This window comes from Hippopotamus amphibius, chromosome 11, assembly GCF_030028045.1.
Source record: "Hippopotamus amphibius kiboko isolate mHipAmp2 chromosome 11, mHipAmp2.hap2, whole genome shotgun sequence".
Lineage (NCBI taxonomy): Eukaryota > Metazoa > Chordata > Mammalia > Artiodactyla > Hippopotamidae > Hippopotamus > Hippopotamus amphibius.
In genome coordinates, this window is record NC_080196.1 from 63,067,783 (window position 1) to 63,084,750 (window position 16,968).

General features: G+C 40.7%; 1 protein-coding gene across 3 annotated transcripts in view; it reads right to left on the reverse strand.

Annotated features, from left to right (window-relative positions):
* The window catches only part of MOCOS (molybdenum cofactor sulfurase), a 51,947-nt gene that overhangs the window by 5,866 nt on the left and 29,113 nt on the right, over positions 1-16,968 (reverse strand). For all 3 annotated transcript variants that reach the window (XM_057700681.1, XM_057700682.1, XM_057700683.1), the window contains 3 exons: positions 10,417-10,495; positions 7,313-7,437; positions 2,520-2,625 (listed from right to left, as the gene is read on the reverse strand). In XM_057700681.1, the coding sequence (XP_057556664.1) occupies positions 2,520-2,625; positions 7,313-7,437; positions 10,417-10,495 (310 nt within the window). The remainder of the gene's footprint in view (positions 1-2,519; positions 2,626-7,312; positions 7,438-10,416; positions 10,496-16,968) is intronic.

Below are 16,968 nucleotides of genomic sequence, written 5' to 3' on the forward strand. Positions count from 1 at the left end.
GAACTTTGGAAACCAAGTGAATAAGGGGTCGAGTGAATAAACTTATGAGAAAATACCACTTCTACAAGGTGAGTCAGGACAAGGCTTTAAAGAGTGTCAACAGGCTTAATTACCAAGGACCTAAAAAGTACCAAGAGCTCATACTCTTTTTGGATATTAGAACATCAGAAAACAACATAGAATATACATGGGAGGTTTTAATATTTATTTCCTATAGAGAACAGATTGGTGGTTGCCAGAGGTGGGGTTGGGCAAAATGGGTGAAGGGGGTCAAGAGGTACAAATTTCCAGGTATAAAATAAATAAGTCATGGGGATGTAATGTACAGCATGGCAACTATAGTTAATAATACCGTACTGTCTAAAAACATACTGTATTGCATATTTAAAAGGTGCTAAGAGAATAGTCTTAAAAGTACTCATCACAAGAAAAAAAATTTGCAGCTACGTGTGGTGACAGACGTTACCTAGGCTTATTGTGATCATTTCTCAGTATATACAAAGATAGAATCATGTCGTACACCTGAAACTAATATAATGTTGCATGTCAATTATAACTCAATTAAAAAATCTTATTTCCTAACTTCCATCCTGTTTGCAGTTTTAAGCACATGTTATTTTTGTAACTCATGTTTAAAATTTTTGTTTCCTACCATGAGGTACCATACAATGGCTCCCTGCATCTCCATGCATCCCTTCCTCTAAGGTCAAAAGCACTGAAAAAGCATCTGAAAACCTCAACAGAAGAGCACACAGCATGATCCCATTAAATTCAGTTGGAGAAAAGTGAAACTGTCTAGGATGAAAGAAGCCCTAGTAGTGGCGACCTCCAGTGGGGCTGACTGAGAGGGGATATGAGGAAGGGGTCTGGGGCACTAGAAATGTTCTCTACTTCATCTGAGTGGTGGTTACATGGGTATATTTTGATACATCTGTAAACATTCACTGAACTATGTACTTATGATTTTTGCAATTTGTTGTACTTTAATAACAAAAAGCTTTTTAACTTGGAGGGGATATCCTTGAGCATGACTGGAATTTGCCCTGGAGGTAGAACTGAAAGGCTCTGGGGCAGAGTAAGGTGTCCCATGGCTGTATCCCAATCCTCTTCCAAATGGTGAACAGCGTGTGAAAGGGACCAGGATAACCAAGTCCAGCTTTGCCACTATGTGCAATTCCCGCGATCGATGAGGACTGCAGGGCCCTCGTGGGAAATGAGAAGGCTAGCAATTTCCAGTTCTAAAATCCTTTGATTCTGGATTTACCCTCCACGTTATAAAGCCTCCCCTTGTGCTTTGGAAAAGGCGAAGTTTTATGTTCAAAAGCTACTATGGACAGCACGTACACAACAGCATCCATCACATTTGAAAACAGAACCAGGCAGGCTCACCGTGTACTAACCACCGGCTGCTTCTCTCACCTTTGACCACCTGGCCTTCCTAGCCCATGCTTGTCAGCCCTGCGCTAAACCAAGTGATAAGAACCAGGGCTGCAGCAAGCCCGTCCCCACCTCCTCTCTTTCCACACCAAGAATCCCCCAAAAACTGCAAACCTGATCTCCCCAGGGCTCTAGGTACCTGAGGAAGAGGGTCACTCAGTGCCAGGAAAACTCAGTGGACCCCCAGGGACCAGGCATCACACTTCTGCTCCCAAAGAGGGCAGGCTGGACCTCGGCAAGGGAACACGGTTGTACATTTTTGCAATGACTATAGACAGGACTTACTACAAACAGTCCATCTTGGTCATTTTTATGAAGCTATATGTGTACATGTTTGTGCCTGTGCACACACCTGCCCAGAACCCCATGACACGAGAGTCGCAGGAGCCCCTGCTCACAGCGCTCACAGGTGTGGACCACAAATGATCTGCCTGTCCCAACATAAGAGCTGGGTGATTTTTTTTTTTTTTTGCCCTAATTGTCTGATTACCTCGGGACTTCAATTTTCTCTGATGAACAATAAGGGGGCTTGCACCAACCAAGACCCTTTCTAGGGCTGACCTTTCCAGGGCCCTTAGGAGATCACTGGATGGGAGTGAGCAGGCAGGGGTGCTAGTTCTGTCTGATAATACAAACAAATAATATCTACACTTACAACTTTAAAAGCTATCATAACCACTCTTCTTTTCATTCAAAATGTGGAAGTAGTACAAGGCTCCTAGTGGCCGACCAGAGGACAGTAGGAGGGAGGGCAACGAAACTGGGTCCAATTGCTGGCAATTCCATTAAAGCAAATGTGAAGAATTGAAATGTTTTAAAAATGAGAGTCGGGATTCTCCACTAAACATCATGAGGGCACCAAAAAGGACACTGGAAGATAAAAGAGAACCTTTTAAAAGATTAAGGGAAACTGGCCTAAAAAGTGTGTGACTTCTCTGGGCCTCAGTTTCTCAGCGAAGGGTCTGGACTCCTGATTCTCAGATCTTTTCTCCCCACGCAGGTGACCAGCTCACTCCCGGGGGAAAGTGGCTACACCTGTCTGCTATCCCCAAGGTAAAGAGCAAATAGTAAAGAGCTCTTACCTGGTGCTTAATTGCTGCTGAAGTTCCAAAACACTGGATCTGTTTATCAACAGGTACTGTGCCTCATTCACCAGAGAAAGGGTGGCTGTTGTAGAAGCAGGTTGATCTAAAAGTGACGGAGTATTTAAAAGAAGGGTTGCTGGATACGGAAACAACCTAAGAGTCCATCGATGGATAAATGGATAAGGAAATGTGGTTTATATACACAATGGAATGTTATTCAGCCATAAAAAAAAATGAAATCTTGCCATTTGAGACAACAAGGATGGACCTTGAGGGCATTATGCTAAATGAAGTCAGAAAGACATTTACTGTATGATCTCAGTTGTATGTGGACTCTAAAAAACAAAACAAAGCAAACAAAACAAAACAAGCTCACAGAGACAGAAAATAGATGGTGGTTGCCACAGGCAGGAGATGAGGGTGGGTGAAATGGGTGGAGATCAAAAGGTACAAACTTCCGGTTATAAGATAAATAAGCCCTAGGGAGGTAATGTCTAGTGTGCTGACTATACTTAATAATACTGTATTGCATATTTGAAAGTTGCTAAGATTTCTTAAAAGAGTTTCAAGAGTTCTTAAAAGCTCTCATTATAAGAAAAAAAATTTGTAACTGTGTGATGATGGATATTAACTAGATTTATTGTAATGATCATTTTGCAATATATACAAATATCAAACTATTATGTCATACTCCTGAAACAAATATAATGTATGTCAATTATATCTAAATTTTAAAATTAAAATAAAATAAATTTTAAAAGAAAAGAAGAATTGCTTTCTTGGAATGCAAATGAATCGTGCCTCCATTGACTTGCACTTTTTAATTTTTATCTTAGAGTATAGTTGATTTACAATGAGTGTTGTGTTAGTTTCAGGTGTGAGCAAAGTGATTCAGTTATACATATACATATATTCATTCCTTTTCAGGTTCTTTTCCCATATAGGTAATTATAGAATATTGAGTAGAATTCCTGGCCTGGTTAATATTTGGATGGGAGTCTTACATTTTTAAATAATAGAGACTATTTCTACAAGGGGAAAAAAATGATGCCCTGGAAATAAAAAATGTTCTAAGCACAGCTCAAACTTCTCAAAAACAGAAGGAAAATGAGCTCCTAGAATACTCTGTTAATAATCTGAAAAAATAATAAAATGCTGAGGTTAAATTGCTCCAGCAAAGGAGACTTGGAGGCAACACTTAGAGAAGGAGAGATGGGCTGCAGGACAGAGCTGGGGAAGTGGGGGGCCCTTCCCCAAGAAAGAAGAAGGGCTTGATGAGGGTCACGGGCCCAGGAACATCTTCTGAATCTGGTCAGCGAATCTAGTCGGGGCAAAGCTAGGTTTTGCCCTTGGGCAAATGTGTAATACTGACTTTAGCAATAAATAATACAAGTTTTAAAACGACTGAAAAGAAAATAAAAGAGCGAAAGAAAGTATCAAGGGCCTCCAGAATTGCTGTAGCCTGTCCCCCAGCTTCCATCGTCCACTTGTTGGCCATATCATAGCTGTCATTACACAAGATGCTGATGAGAAGGGCTGCCTGCACCAAAACCTAGTATCTCCTAACCAGGCCTGTGGAGCCCAGAGGACCCGAGAATGGATACTTCCAAGAGAATCTCTTCCAGATCCTCTACTTCCGTGTCCTCTTTGCTAAAACAGCTCTGTCAGAGCAACGAGGTGCAATCCCAGGCCTCTCCACACAAGACTCTTCCCACCCTTCATGGGAAAGGGCCACACCTCTCCTAGGGCACACTGCCCCTGGGGGCTAAAAATCTCCAGGGTGGAAAACAAAAGCCCCATTCAAAACCTGGGGTCTGTACTGAGAAAATAAAAGTCTCTCAGGCTTGGGTGAATGATCTTCCTGCAGGTCAGATAGGTTCCAATTCTTTGCTAACCACAAAAGTGCCGGAACTAATTAAGTTGTCAAGTGACGGATGATTCAAGTCATCTTGATGTTAGATCCCTGTGCCTCAGAAGAAAGGTTTGAGTGACAGCACGTTAACCAAACGCTTTCATCCCCAGCTCTTTACTGACTTAAATAAGATTCTTCAGAAGAGAACCAGTGCTGAGCACCAGCTAGTCTGAGCATAGGTGACTGTCTTTCATGGACCTGGGAATTAATCATGGGTGGCCAGCCATTGCATTAAGGGGTTCATTTTCCACTATTTTTTCTCTTTATGTTTAGTAACTACTTTTCAAAATTTGTAATATACTTTTGTTGCTTTGATCAACTGTGTACTATTAAAAATTATGATAAGAACTCAACATAGAAAAAATTTCCTAACACTGAGACTCTACAATCACAGTAAACTTTTAAAATTTTTTATACATTTCAACTTATATATTAGTTTCAGATAAATATGATAGGGTGGCCAAGGAAAGATTTTCAAGAATAAAATAAATAACACTAAAATAAAATTCCATTAAGGAAGTGGAATGGAAACACAAGTTGAAGAAAGAAAAGGATAATATATGAGTTTTAATTTTATCAATAAATGTCTACAGGCATACCTTGTTTTATTGCATTTCACTTTATCTCATCTTGCAGGTATCCCACAGATATTACGTTTTTTACAAATTGAAGTCTGTGGCAACCCTGCATCAAGCAAGTCTATTGCACCATTTTTCCAACAGCATTTTCTCACTTCATGTCTCTGTGTCGCATTTTGGTAGTTCTCACAATATTTCAAACTTTTTCATTATTATATTTGTTATGGTGATCTGTGATCAATGACCTTTAACGCTACTATGACTTGCCGAAGGCTCAGATGATGGTTAGTGTTTTTTAGCAATAAACTATTTTTAATTAAGGTACATACACTGATTTTTAGAGATAATGCTATTACATACTTAATAGATTACAGTAGAGCGTAAGCTTTTACACGCACTGAGAAACCAAAAAATCTGTGTGACTTGCCTTATTGCAGTGGGCTGCAGCCAAACCCTTAATGTCTCCAAGGTAAGCCTGTATATTTACAATATGATGGAAATCACATTCTTTGCAACTATCTAAACTATTTTTTAAAATTTTACATGACAATGTAAAGAGGTAGTGTAGCTTAAAAAAGTTTCTTCTACGGTGTACAACACAAGAATGTTCAAAGACCTAGACCTAGAACATCACCATCAGAGACCTGTCTACTGTGAATGGCACCCTTGAAGTATAACACTCACAAGCTGACACTCCCTGATCCTGTATCAAGCAGGCGACAGATTCACTCTGCTCCCACCTTTGCCTACCGAGGCCCCATCTCCCACGAGGACAGCCACTGCTGCCTCCTCCCTGGCTTCTTTGCTTCCTCCCTCTCTCTCTCCACCACAGCCTCCACACCTCACCAGGGGTGTCTTTCTAATTCAAGCAGCATCATGAAACTCCCCAGTGTAGAATCCTTCAATTCTTCAACCACAAGATAGTGCTTACTGACTCCTCAGCAGCACATTCATCCCATCTCCCCAGCTCTGCCCCATCACTCGCCTACCCATAGCCAACCCTCCTAAACCCTTCTCTGGGCCCACGAAATGCCAAGCCCTGCCATGGTGCTCCTCAGTAATCTTGCCTAGAAAACTCCTACGCTCCTGTTAATAAGATGTAGCTCCAAACTCACCTCTTCCCTGAAGCCCTCCATGACTCACTCCAGGTGTAGATTTATAAGCCAGTCTCCCTGGGAGCTAATGACTAAGCCAGGTCATCCCTGCACAAACCAGTACTGTGGCAACTATCCAGACCAGTCATTTATTCCTCTAGTATATACTGAGCAACTACTATGTGCCAGGTCTGTTCTAAGCACTGGGGATGCAGCACTGAACCAAGTGGAGAAAAATCCCTCTCTCACAGAGCTTGTGATCCCAGCAGAGGGAAGGCAGAACATAAACTGGATAACTGAGTAAAATGCACGGCCTATAGAATGTGAAAAGTGCCACAAAGAAAAATAAAACAGGGAATGAGCTGGAGGTTCAGGTAGCGGCTCCAGTTCTAAGGAGGGCAGTAAGGCAAGGCTCCCCCCGAGAAGGTGACACTTGAGCAGACACCTGAAAACTTGCTCTTCTATATGGTATTCCTACCTCAAAGTACTTTCTTCTCTGCTGTCTCATTTTATGTTCACAACAGCTTATGGCAGGAAAAACTGTCAAAACTCTTAAGCCTAAGCAGTTGATGTCTACAGAAGTTCAGCACCATGAGGTTCAGGGATCTGCCAAGGTCTCACAACCTCTCAGCGATGGAGCCAAGATTAGAAATTCAGATTTTTGCCTAACACAGGGAGATCAACTTGATGATTGCTGATGACCTAGAGGGGTGGGATAGGGAGGGTAGGAGGGATGCTCGGGAGGGAGGCTCAAGAGGACGGGGATATGGGGATAAAATATGTATAAATATAGCTGACTCGCTTTGTTGTACAGCGGAAACTGGCACAACACAACAGTGTAAAACTATTATACTCCAATAAAGATCAGGGGAAAAAAAAAAGAAATCCAGATTTTCTTAGGACACAGCAAGCTACCAATGTTTTCATTTAACAAAACTAAATTGTGCTTCTAAACATGACGACTGAGGCACAGAGCTTGAACAGAGGCTGCAAGCCCACCCTGGCCTCTTCAGGGTCATCCTGGAGACCACCCATGGGTCCTGCTGACCTGGGGGCCACCGCAGCACCTTTCTGCCAAAAGCCGACCATCCCCACTTTCTATTTATGAACATGTTGCCCTGTCAGTTCATTTTGTGGGCTGATTTTCATGTCTGCAGGAGTAAACCCAAGTTCCTGTCCCCTAAGAAGCAATCCGAAATGGGATACCTTTGCCATGCTTCTTCCTCGCATTTCTTTGAAAGTCTGAACTTTGCTTGATCAAATGATATGGACGGCCAAAAAACTTTGACAACCAGCTTGAAACTTTTTCTCCACAATCATAAGTATTTACTCTGCAGGGGGAAAAAAAAAAGAGGAAGGGTGGTGAATGTTATATAGTATTCCTCTAAATAATCGAAATAGCAAAAAGTTAGATAATATAGTAGAGTATAATATAATATAATATAGTATAATATAATATAAAAACATGAAGCCTCCAACAAGATGGAAACCTAAAGTGACAGGTGTGCTTAGGAAGCTGCAGAGAGATTTCCAAGGCATGGGAAGGCTTAGGGACTTCTGCAAAGATTTCAGATCAAATTAAAAGCTTTAGAAATTTCTCTTGAAAGACTTTGTTTATATTACTTATAGCCACTGAGAACCACAAAGTTTGGAATTTAAGAGTTTCCAGAGCATTATCTTGTTTCAAGAAGCTCTGGAACCCAGACCTGTGTCCTGGTTTTTTTCACTATGGGCCTGATTGGAATATTTTCTCTCATGGCCATGCTATAGGGACTGATGTGTTTGGTTTCTGAAAATAGCACTATGCCAGTGACTCACAAATATAAATACCTTTATTGATCTTGTTTTTCAAACCTGTTCAAACTTTTAGAATTTTTAAATAGAGTTTAAATTTTTTTTTAATTACAATCATTAGAACTAATGATGCCAAATTGCTAATAACTTACATTGGGACTGCAAGATAGATATTACTGAAAACCTATCTCATTCTTAATCTTTACTGGGAAAAATAGCTGCCTTTTGGATCCAGAAAGGAACGGGAAGTATGAAACCTAGCTTTGCACACACCCTTTCTGGTGCTTTGAGAGATTCACGTAGGTCCATTTTTTCCTTATGTTGAGTACTCGTGGTTCTGAGTATGAGAAGCCTGACCTCTAGCTATCCGAAAATCTTTATTAACCGGAAAACACTATTCCTCTCAAATGCAGCTAAATGAAATCTACAACCAGGGATGAGCCTGATAAATAATGGCAGGTATCCCAAAATGGCTATATTTCTCTCCATGAGAAGATTTGCTCTAGCGACATGCAGAAATGTTTACCCAAAATTCATTGCCCTAATTGAAAATATGCTATGATGAGTATTTAAATCTGTACAAGAACTGTCAAGAGGGGACTTCCCTGGTAGTACAGTGGTAAAGAATCCGCCTTCCAATGCAGGGGATGAGGGTTCAATCCCTGGGCAGGGAACCAGGATCCCACGTGCCGCGGGGCAACTAAGCCCGCGTGCCACAATGACTGAGCTCACTCGCCTCAACTAGAGAGCTTGCATGCTGCAAACTACAGAGCCCACTTGCTGCTGGAACTGGTGTGCCACAACTACAGAGCCCATTCGCCCTAGAGCCTGTGCAACACAACTAGAAAGAGAAAATCTGCACGTCACAACTAGAGGGCCCACAATGAAAGATCCCACATGCCTCAACGAAGATCCCGCATGCCACAGCTAAGACTTAACACAGCCAAAAATAAATAAATAAATAAATAACAACAACAACAAAAAGGACTGGCAAGAGGAGGTAGAGTACGCTCACCCCCTGGGCTTCAGGATGGGCCAGGGCCCATGATGCTCGATTGTGTAGAGCAGGATCTGCACACCATCTCCTTCCCACCTTTCCTGAGCACGTAGCTCTTCATCACCCCAGTGTGACCCAGGGCACTAACAACTTGAGTCCAATTTGGATGTAGTTTGAGTATTTGACATATCATTTCATGACTTATTTGTTAGCAGTGCAGAGGAAATGTACTCTGATTCAGTACCATGCATATCACCATCTACTGAGCACAAACATACACACCAACTACTTTATTGTGTTAACTAATAGGCAATTAGCATTTTCAAAGCCTTCTACTAGTATATGAATCCCTACTGAACTGTTAATCATTTTAGTATTTGGGGGGTAAACTATTTGGGGTATTAGATGCGTTGGAAAGCCATCACATAGGGGCCCACAATCAGAAAATTTGTATTCTACATGTTTTCAGGTTGAGGTTAGATTTAGGTTAAAAGGGATGCAGAAATTTGATGTATTCAACAAATTGATTTGTAAATATTTACAATCAAGAAATAAAATGGAAATCCTATTACACTCAACTTCATTTTCTACATTTCCTAGAATTTAGCAGATGATTTATCATCAATAACTCAAATTAGGTAATAATCCACAACTATATGGAATATAATTGTTGAGTTATCACCTGAAAGTTCTACAGCCTGAGGGACATCTTGACATCCCCCTCAGCTTCCACATCCAATTCACCTGTGAGTTCAGGTTATTCCACCTCCAGGATATATTATATCTGACGCCCACCTGATTTTCTCCCTGACCCTGATCCAAGCCTCCATCTCATCTCACCTGTGTTACTCACACAGGTGCTCAGCTGCCCTTCCCACGTGCACCTTTACCATCTTTCAACACTTCTACACACACCAGCCAGTCTTTTCAAGATGTGAATCGGATCCCTAGACTCACCACTCCCCTGTGGCCACTGAGCTCCAAAATGCCTCCTCCCAATTGTCCCCTGCCTCACGCTGCCCCCTCCACACCACACTGTCCCAGGCTGTGCAGGAAGCAACACAGACAGTCCTGCTCTCTTGAGGTCAGCATCGTAGCAGGAAGGACTGAAGGTAAATGTTGAGGGTAAAATTAATGAAAAGGAGAAGAATTCAGCAGAGCAAGTGGAGAGGGAGGGGCTGGCTCCTATGGGAGGTCAGGTGGCCCCTCTGAGATGGGGGCTTTTCAGCAGAGACCCAGTGGAGGTGAGGGAGTGAGCCCTGTGGGGGTATAAAGCATTCCAGGGGAAGAGCATTCCAGGCAGAGAGAACAGCAAGTGCAAAGTCCTGAGGAAGGAGCACGCTTAGTAGGTTTGAAGAAGAGCTAGAAGCCAGTGTGGTTGGAGTGGAGTGTGCAAGGGGGAAAAGGCAGCAGACTGGACAGCAGATGCAGCTGAGGACCGATGGCACAGGGCATTGCTCTCTCCCCACTCTGAGCTGCCTGCAGCTGGACGTGCAAGTTTCACCTGCTGCAGCCTCACCTGTCCGCACAGACCTTGCTTTGGCAAATCTGAGCCCGTTCGCTGTTCTCCTCAAGTGGCACCTCTATAGGTTCCATCCCTAATGAACAAAGGTTAGAGACAAATTTATCATCATGCAAAAAGAACAAGTATGTCCCCAAAAGGTCCATTATCCTGAAATATACAAGAATTTTAATGACCCTGGAAACTGGCTGAATCCAGTAAGTGGCTGAGTCTTAAAAGTCTCTTTACAACACAAACTCTCTTCCTGGGTATCGATACCACCAGCAGTGTGCACACTGAGCAGCTTTGTCATGGAAGACCCTGCACTGGGGCAGTCACATCCATAGTCCGTGGGATGCTACAGATTCCTTTGAAAGCTTCCTCTACCTCTGCATGACTCCACAGCCTGACATCATTGCTCGCTAAGCTACCTTGGATCCTTTAGAAATAGGCAGGCATGCATGAAGGCTCACTCTGTAAAGATGTCAGCATAGTGTCAGTTCTCAGCAGCCCCACTAAGATTCAGCATCAAACTGGATTCCTGCATCAATCATCATTATCACCAAAAAGCAAAACAAAACAAAACAACAACAAGAACAAAACCTTATACAATGTCAGTGGGGTTGGGAAGCCATTCTTTTCTTAAAAATTATTACATACATCACACATACAGAGGAGTGTATAACATAGGTATGAGGTGAGTCAAAAATTATCTGCACTCCAGTTACATTAAAATTTCTGTTGGCCGCACTGTCTTATTAGCACTATCCATTCAAGACTGCTGTCTCCCCAGTCACTGCTGTGCAGATGTGAACGTGTTACATCAGTTCATTTGTAACTGCAGTGAGAGCAAAAACGGATGCCCCACTTGTGATTAGCACAAAAGAAGAGCAGTGTACAGCGTTTCATTTTTTGTGGTCTGGGGGTGTGCATGTCCTCATGCTTCTGCTCACACTGTCGACACTCTGCAAAACTTCGTTTTGAGGTGGTAAAGCATCTTCCCTATTGTCCTGATCTTGCTCCATCAGACTTTCACCTGTTTGGTCCCCTGAAAGCAGCCCTAAGAGGACAAAGATTCACTTCTGATGAAGACATGAAGACAGTGGTGCATTCATGGCTTGCAGCTCAGCCTAAAATATTTTTTAATGAGGGAATGTGAAAGCTTGTTGATAGATGGACAAAGTGTATTGGAAAGCAAGGAGATTATGTCGATAAATGATGTACTTGTCTTTTCTAAAAGTTAATTAAAATGAATTCTACAGCCAGAGTGCAGATAATTTTTGACTCACCCTTGAACACAGTGGTCTAAAGAATAATAAACACTCATGTACCCAGTACTCAGCTAAAGTGGCATTCATTCTGTCAATAAATTTAGAATAAAATATGTAGAAGAAACGAAAGGAAACTGATCCATGGCCACTGATGAGTGAAATACCTTTGCTAAAGGCTGGAATGGCTGAGGGCCTCGGCCCCTCTGCACTCCTTTTCATCCTTTGTGAGTCATTAAAAATATCGGGAACTACATGAAGCCAAGACACCTGAGTGGAATTTGCGGCGGTTCCTACTCTATGGACTCGTCCTGTGTGGTCCACCTGTGCCCTGCACCCCCTCAGCATTGCCCCCAGTCACACTGCTCCCTGGCCTGACCCAACCTGCCCCCAGCAAGCACACATCATGCACACCTGCATCCCCACTTGTGCTGGTCCTGCTTCATCACACACAGCATGGCAAACGGGTACGTCCATTCTTACTCGCGAGCTTCAGATCATGACTGCTGGCTTCCCAGACCCATGCCAGTCACGACAAGCCTTTCACCACAACAAAGACAGAGAAGTAACAATATGTGTAACAAGTATTTCATCAGCTCTGTCCCCTGCTTGTCCATGTCTTATACAAGCACGGCCAGTTCCACACGGCTGTCCCTGTGTGGGGAAGGCCAGAAGATGAACTCACGCAGAAAGCTCCAGAAGTTTGGAGCGCACTGTGCTGAGTGATTTGAGATGTTGACATGTGAAAGGCTGTGCGTGGAAGGGTGGGGCACACCAGGTACGCACTCACACGGAAGAATGGCAAAGTGCGTCCTGGAACATAGGTTATGAGGAAGTAACCACGGCAGGGGGGACAGCATGTGGCCAAATACACAGCGGAAACTCACCCCTGGGCAGCCAGCGGGAGGCCTGTGCTCAGCCGCTTTCTACCCTTACCCAAGATTCTGCACAAACCGCACAGAATCATAAATATGGCCCTCAGTGGCTTATAAAAGTCATCACAGACCTCCTGTTAAGGCAAACCTGGGGTCCCCATATGGATTGAACTCAAGGGCCCCCCAACAAAGCTCATGGGAACTGAGTTCATTCCCAGTGTAATAATCCCTCAGCTCAGAGATACAGAGAAATAAGAGATCCCGACCTCTGGACTCAAGATACCTAAAATCTTTTGGAGCAACACGTCACAAGCATAAAAAAATTATAATGCCTTGTTTTAATGTTTATCATTTAGGGCCAAAAGTTTGTCCTGCCGTACATTGCCAAAGGATGCCCTTCCTTCACCCACAGTGCTGGAAGTCCCTACCAGTGAGCAGAACATCTGATACACGTGGGGACAACACACCACCTCACAAAGTGCTGCTAATCTGGAGTAAAAGATATTTGGGTATTTGTTTTCTTTCTTTCTCTCATTCCTTACATCCTGGGATAAATCCTGTTTAGTCATGACATATATATTCTTATGCTTCAGAAGAAGTAACCCTTTCAACTCTTTTTGTACATTAGTATCCTGGGTACCCAAATTTAAACAAGAAAAGTACAATAAAAGAAGGTAACATCTCTATCTCACTAATAAAAATAGGTACAAAAATACTAATAAATATTAGCAAACTAAACCCATCAATGTATCAAAAAAATCATTACTAAATAGAGTTTTTGTTTTCCCCAAGAATGTAAGGCTAGTTCAGTACTAGACAATCTATTAATGTTAAGACATCAAACTGATAGATTATAGGAGAAAAACATAACCAACAGATACAGAAAAAGCATTTAGTAAGAACTATTAGTCATGATAAAACTTTTGACTAAATAAGAAAAGAATTACTTTAGCCTGGTAAAACAAATCTATCAAAAACGTATAGTAAATATCATTCTTATTTTTGAAACTTTAGAAGCTTTCTATTCAAATCAATAATAAAAAAGGATAGCTTCCATCACTGCTCCTTGCAGTAAGAAAAGAAAAAAGAGGGAGAGAAATAAAAATTAGAAAGGAAGACATGAAACTATCATGATTAGAAGACGATATGCCTATTTACACACAACAAAGAAAATCTTTAGACCAACTAATAAAACTAACAGGAATTCAGAAAAAGTACTGGGTAAAACAGTGACATACAAAAATCAATGGTGTTTCTATACTACGTAAATAGCCAATTGAAACATTTAATAGAAAAACGATAGCACTCAAAATACTTCAATAAACAATTATAAAAAAAATTATAAAGCAAAAAGTGTGCAAAATTTTTCTGGCAAATATTAAAACTTTGGAGCAAAGAAGTCTTGATGGAAAGAGATACTATTTATATATAGAGGACTCAATATTATCTGACATAAATTCTCCTGAAATTTAATTTATATTATAAACAAAGTATGATTACAAATATATGATTACAAAATATGTAATTTTTGCAAGCAAAAATCCCAATAGGACACACCAATGAAAATAACAGAGATTGTCAGAATGGACAAAAAAGCATAAGCCAACTGTATGCTGGAAACAAGAAACTCATTTTAAATATGAAATAGGCAGATTAAATATAAAATGAAGCCATAAAGAAAATGAAAAGGCAGTCTACACAATGGCAGAAAATATTTGCAAGTCAGATCTGAAAAGGAATTTATATTTGAAATATATGAAGAATTCTTACAACTCAATAATTTAAAAATAAGTAAGCAAAGAATTTAAGTACATATTTTTCTGAAGAAGATATACAAATGGCCAATAAACACATGAAAAAGATGGTCAACATCATTAGTCATTAGGGAAATGCAAATCAAAACCACATGAGGTACCACTACACATCCATTAGGATGGCTATTAAAAAACAACAGAAAATAACAAGTATTGGGGAGGATGTGGAGAAATTAAAAACTTTGTATGTTGTTGGTAGGAATGTAAAATGGTGATGGAGCCACTTTGGAAATGCTAAACACAGAGTTACCATATGACCCAGAAATTGCACCCCTAGGTATATATCCAACAGAATCAAAAATGTATGTCCACACAAAAGTTTATATACAGGTGTTCACAGCAGCATTATGCATAATAACCACAGGTGGAAACAATCTAAATATCTATCAACTGATGAATGGATAAAACAATGGTATATCTATACAATGAAATATTATTTGACAATATGGATGACCCTTAAAACATTACACAACGTGAAATAAGTCAGTCATATATTGTATGATTCCATTTATATGAAATATCCAAAATAGGCAAATCCACAGAAACAGAAAGTAGATGACTAGTTGCCAGGGGCTGGGGATGAGGTTACAAATGGAGAGGGACTGCTAATGGGTATGGGGTTTTTCTTGTAAGGTGATGAAAATGTTCTAAAAGTGATTGCGGTGATGGTTGTACAACCTTGTGAATATACAAAAAAAATCAATGAATGGGACACTTTAAATGGTACACTTTAAATGGATACATTTTATGGGATGTTAAATAAATATCGATAAAGCTAGAAGAAATAAATAAAACGGTGGAAAATGATACCCCTTGCAAACACTAACCAAAAGAGACCCAACTGGCTATATTCATATCAGACAAAGAATTTCACACTTCAGATTTTGGGACAAGGAAGAAACCATGTATTACCATGTATAAAGAGGAACATTACTGAGAGAGGGAACAATTCATCAAGAAGACATAATAATACTAAGTGAAGCAAAAACTAACAGAACTAAGGGGAAAATAGACAAATCCACAATTACAGGTGGGGACTTCAACACTCCTCTTTCAGTGATCAACAGAAATAGTAGCAAGTACATAAAAATTCAGCGAGTATGTAGAAAAACAGCAATACCATCAACCAACTGGACAGAACTGACATCTACAGACCACTCCACCCAACAAAAGAATACACATTGTTTTCAAGTGTACATGGAACACTCATGGCAGGAAATCATATCCTTGGTCATAAACCAAACCTTACCAAATTTTAATGAATTTAAAATCTACAAAGTATGTTCTCTCTTTTGGAGAGTTTAATGGAATTAAAGTAAAAACCAATAGCAGAAAATGAAAATAAGAACATCTACAAATATATAGAAATTAACACACTTCTATAATCCATGGGTCAAAATGGATATAAAGAGAGCAAGTAAGGACATGAAAAGATGCTTAACATCAATAGCCAGTAGGGAAGCGCAAATTAAAATCATGAGATGGGGAGTTCCCTGGTAGCCTAGTGGTTAGGATCCTGGGCTTTCACTGCCATGGCCCAGGTTCAACCCCTGGTCAGGAAATTGAGATCCCGCAAGCCGCATAGCATGGCCGAAAAAAAAAAAATCACGATGCGATGGCATTACACACCTATCAAAATAAATAAAACAAAAAATACTGACAACACTAAAAGCTGGCAGGATGTGGAGCAACTGGAAATCTCATACATTGCTGGTGGGAATGAAAAATGATAGTCATTCTAGAAAATGGTTTGGCAGTTTCTTTTAAAGGTAAACATACCCTTACCATATGACCCAGCAATCAACCCCTAGTATCTGTTCTAGAGAAATGAAAACTTTTGATCACCCAAAAACCTGCACATGAATGTTTAGAGCAGTTCTATTCACAATTGCTCAGAACTGGAAACAACCCAGATGATGTCCTTCAACAGATGAATGGGTGAACACACTCTAGCACACCATACCATGGAACACTGCTCTACAGTAAGAGAGAATAAACTACTGATTCATGCAATAACTTAGATGGGACGTAAAGGCGTCATGCTGAGTAAAAGAAGCCAATATCAAAAGGTCATATGTTATCAGATTCTATTTATATAACATTCTCAAAAGAAAACTATAGTGATAGAGAACAGATCTCTGATTGCCAGGTGTTAAGGGTGGGGAGAAGAGGGACTACAAAGGGATAGCATGAGACAGTTTTCTGGGATGATGGAACTGTTTTGTATCTTGATGATGAGAGTGACCACACAAATCTGTGCATCTGTTAATATTCATACAGGGAACAAAAAGCCAAGAACAGCCAAGACAGTTTGGAAGCATGAGATAGAAGGACATGCCCTAATGGATATCAAGGTTCATTCCATAGTTCTAATAGTAAAAACATTGGCTTATTGGTTCAAGATAAGATAAACCACTTGAACAGACTAGAACACCTGCAGCCAAGAAACACAATCACTGAATAAATGGAAATACCTGCACATAAGTGCAGGTATAAGTTATGAGGGAAATTGGAATATTGTATAAATGGTAAGTGGGGTGCGGAAGGAGGAGTGAGACCAAGGAGAAGTACATAGGGAATTTCAGCTATATCTGTGATGTTTTATTTCTCAAA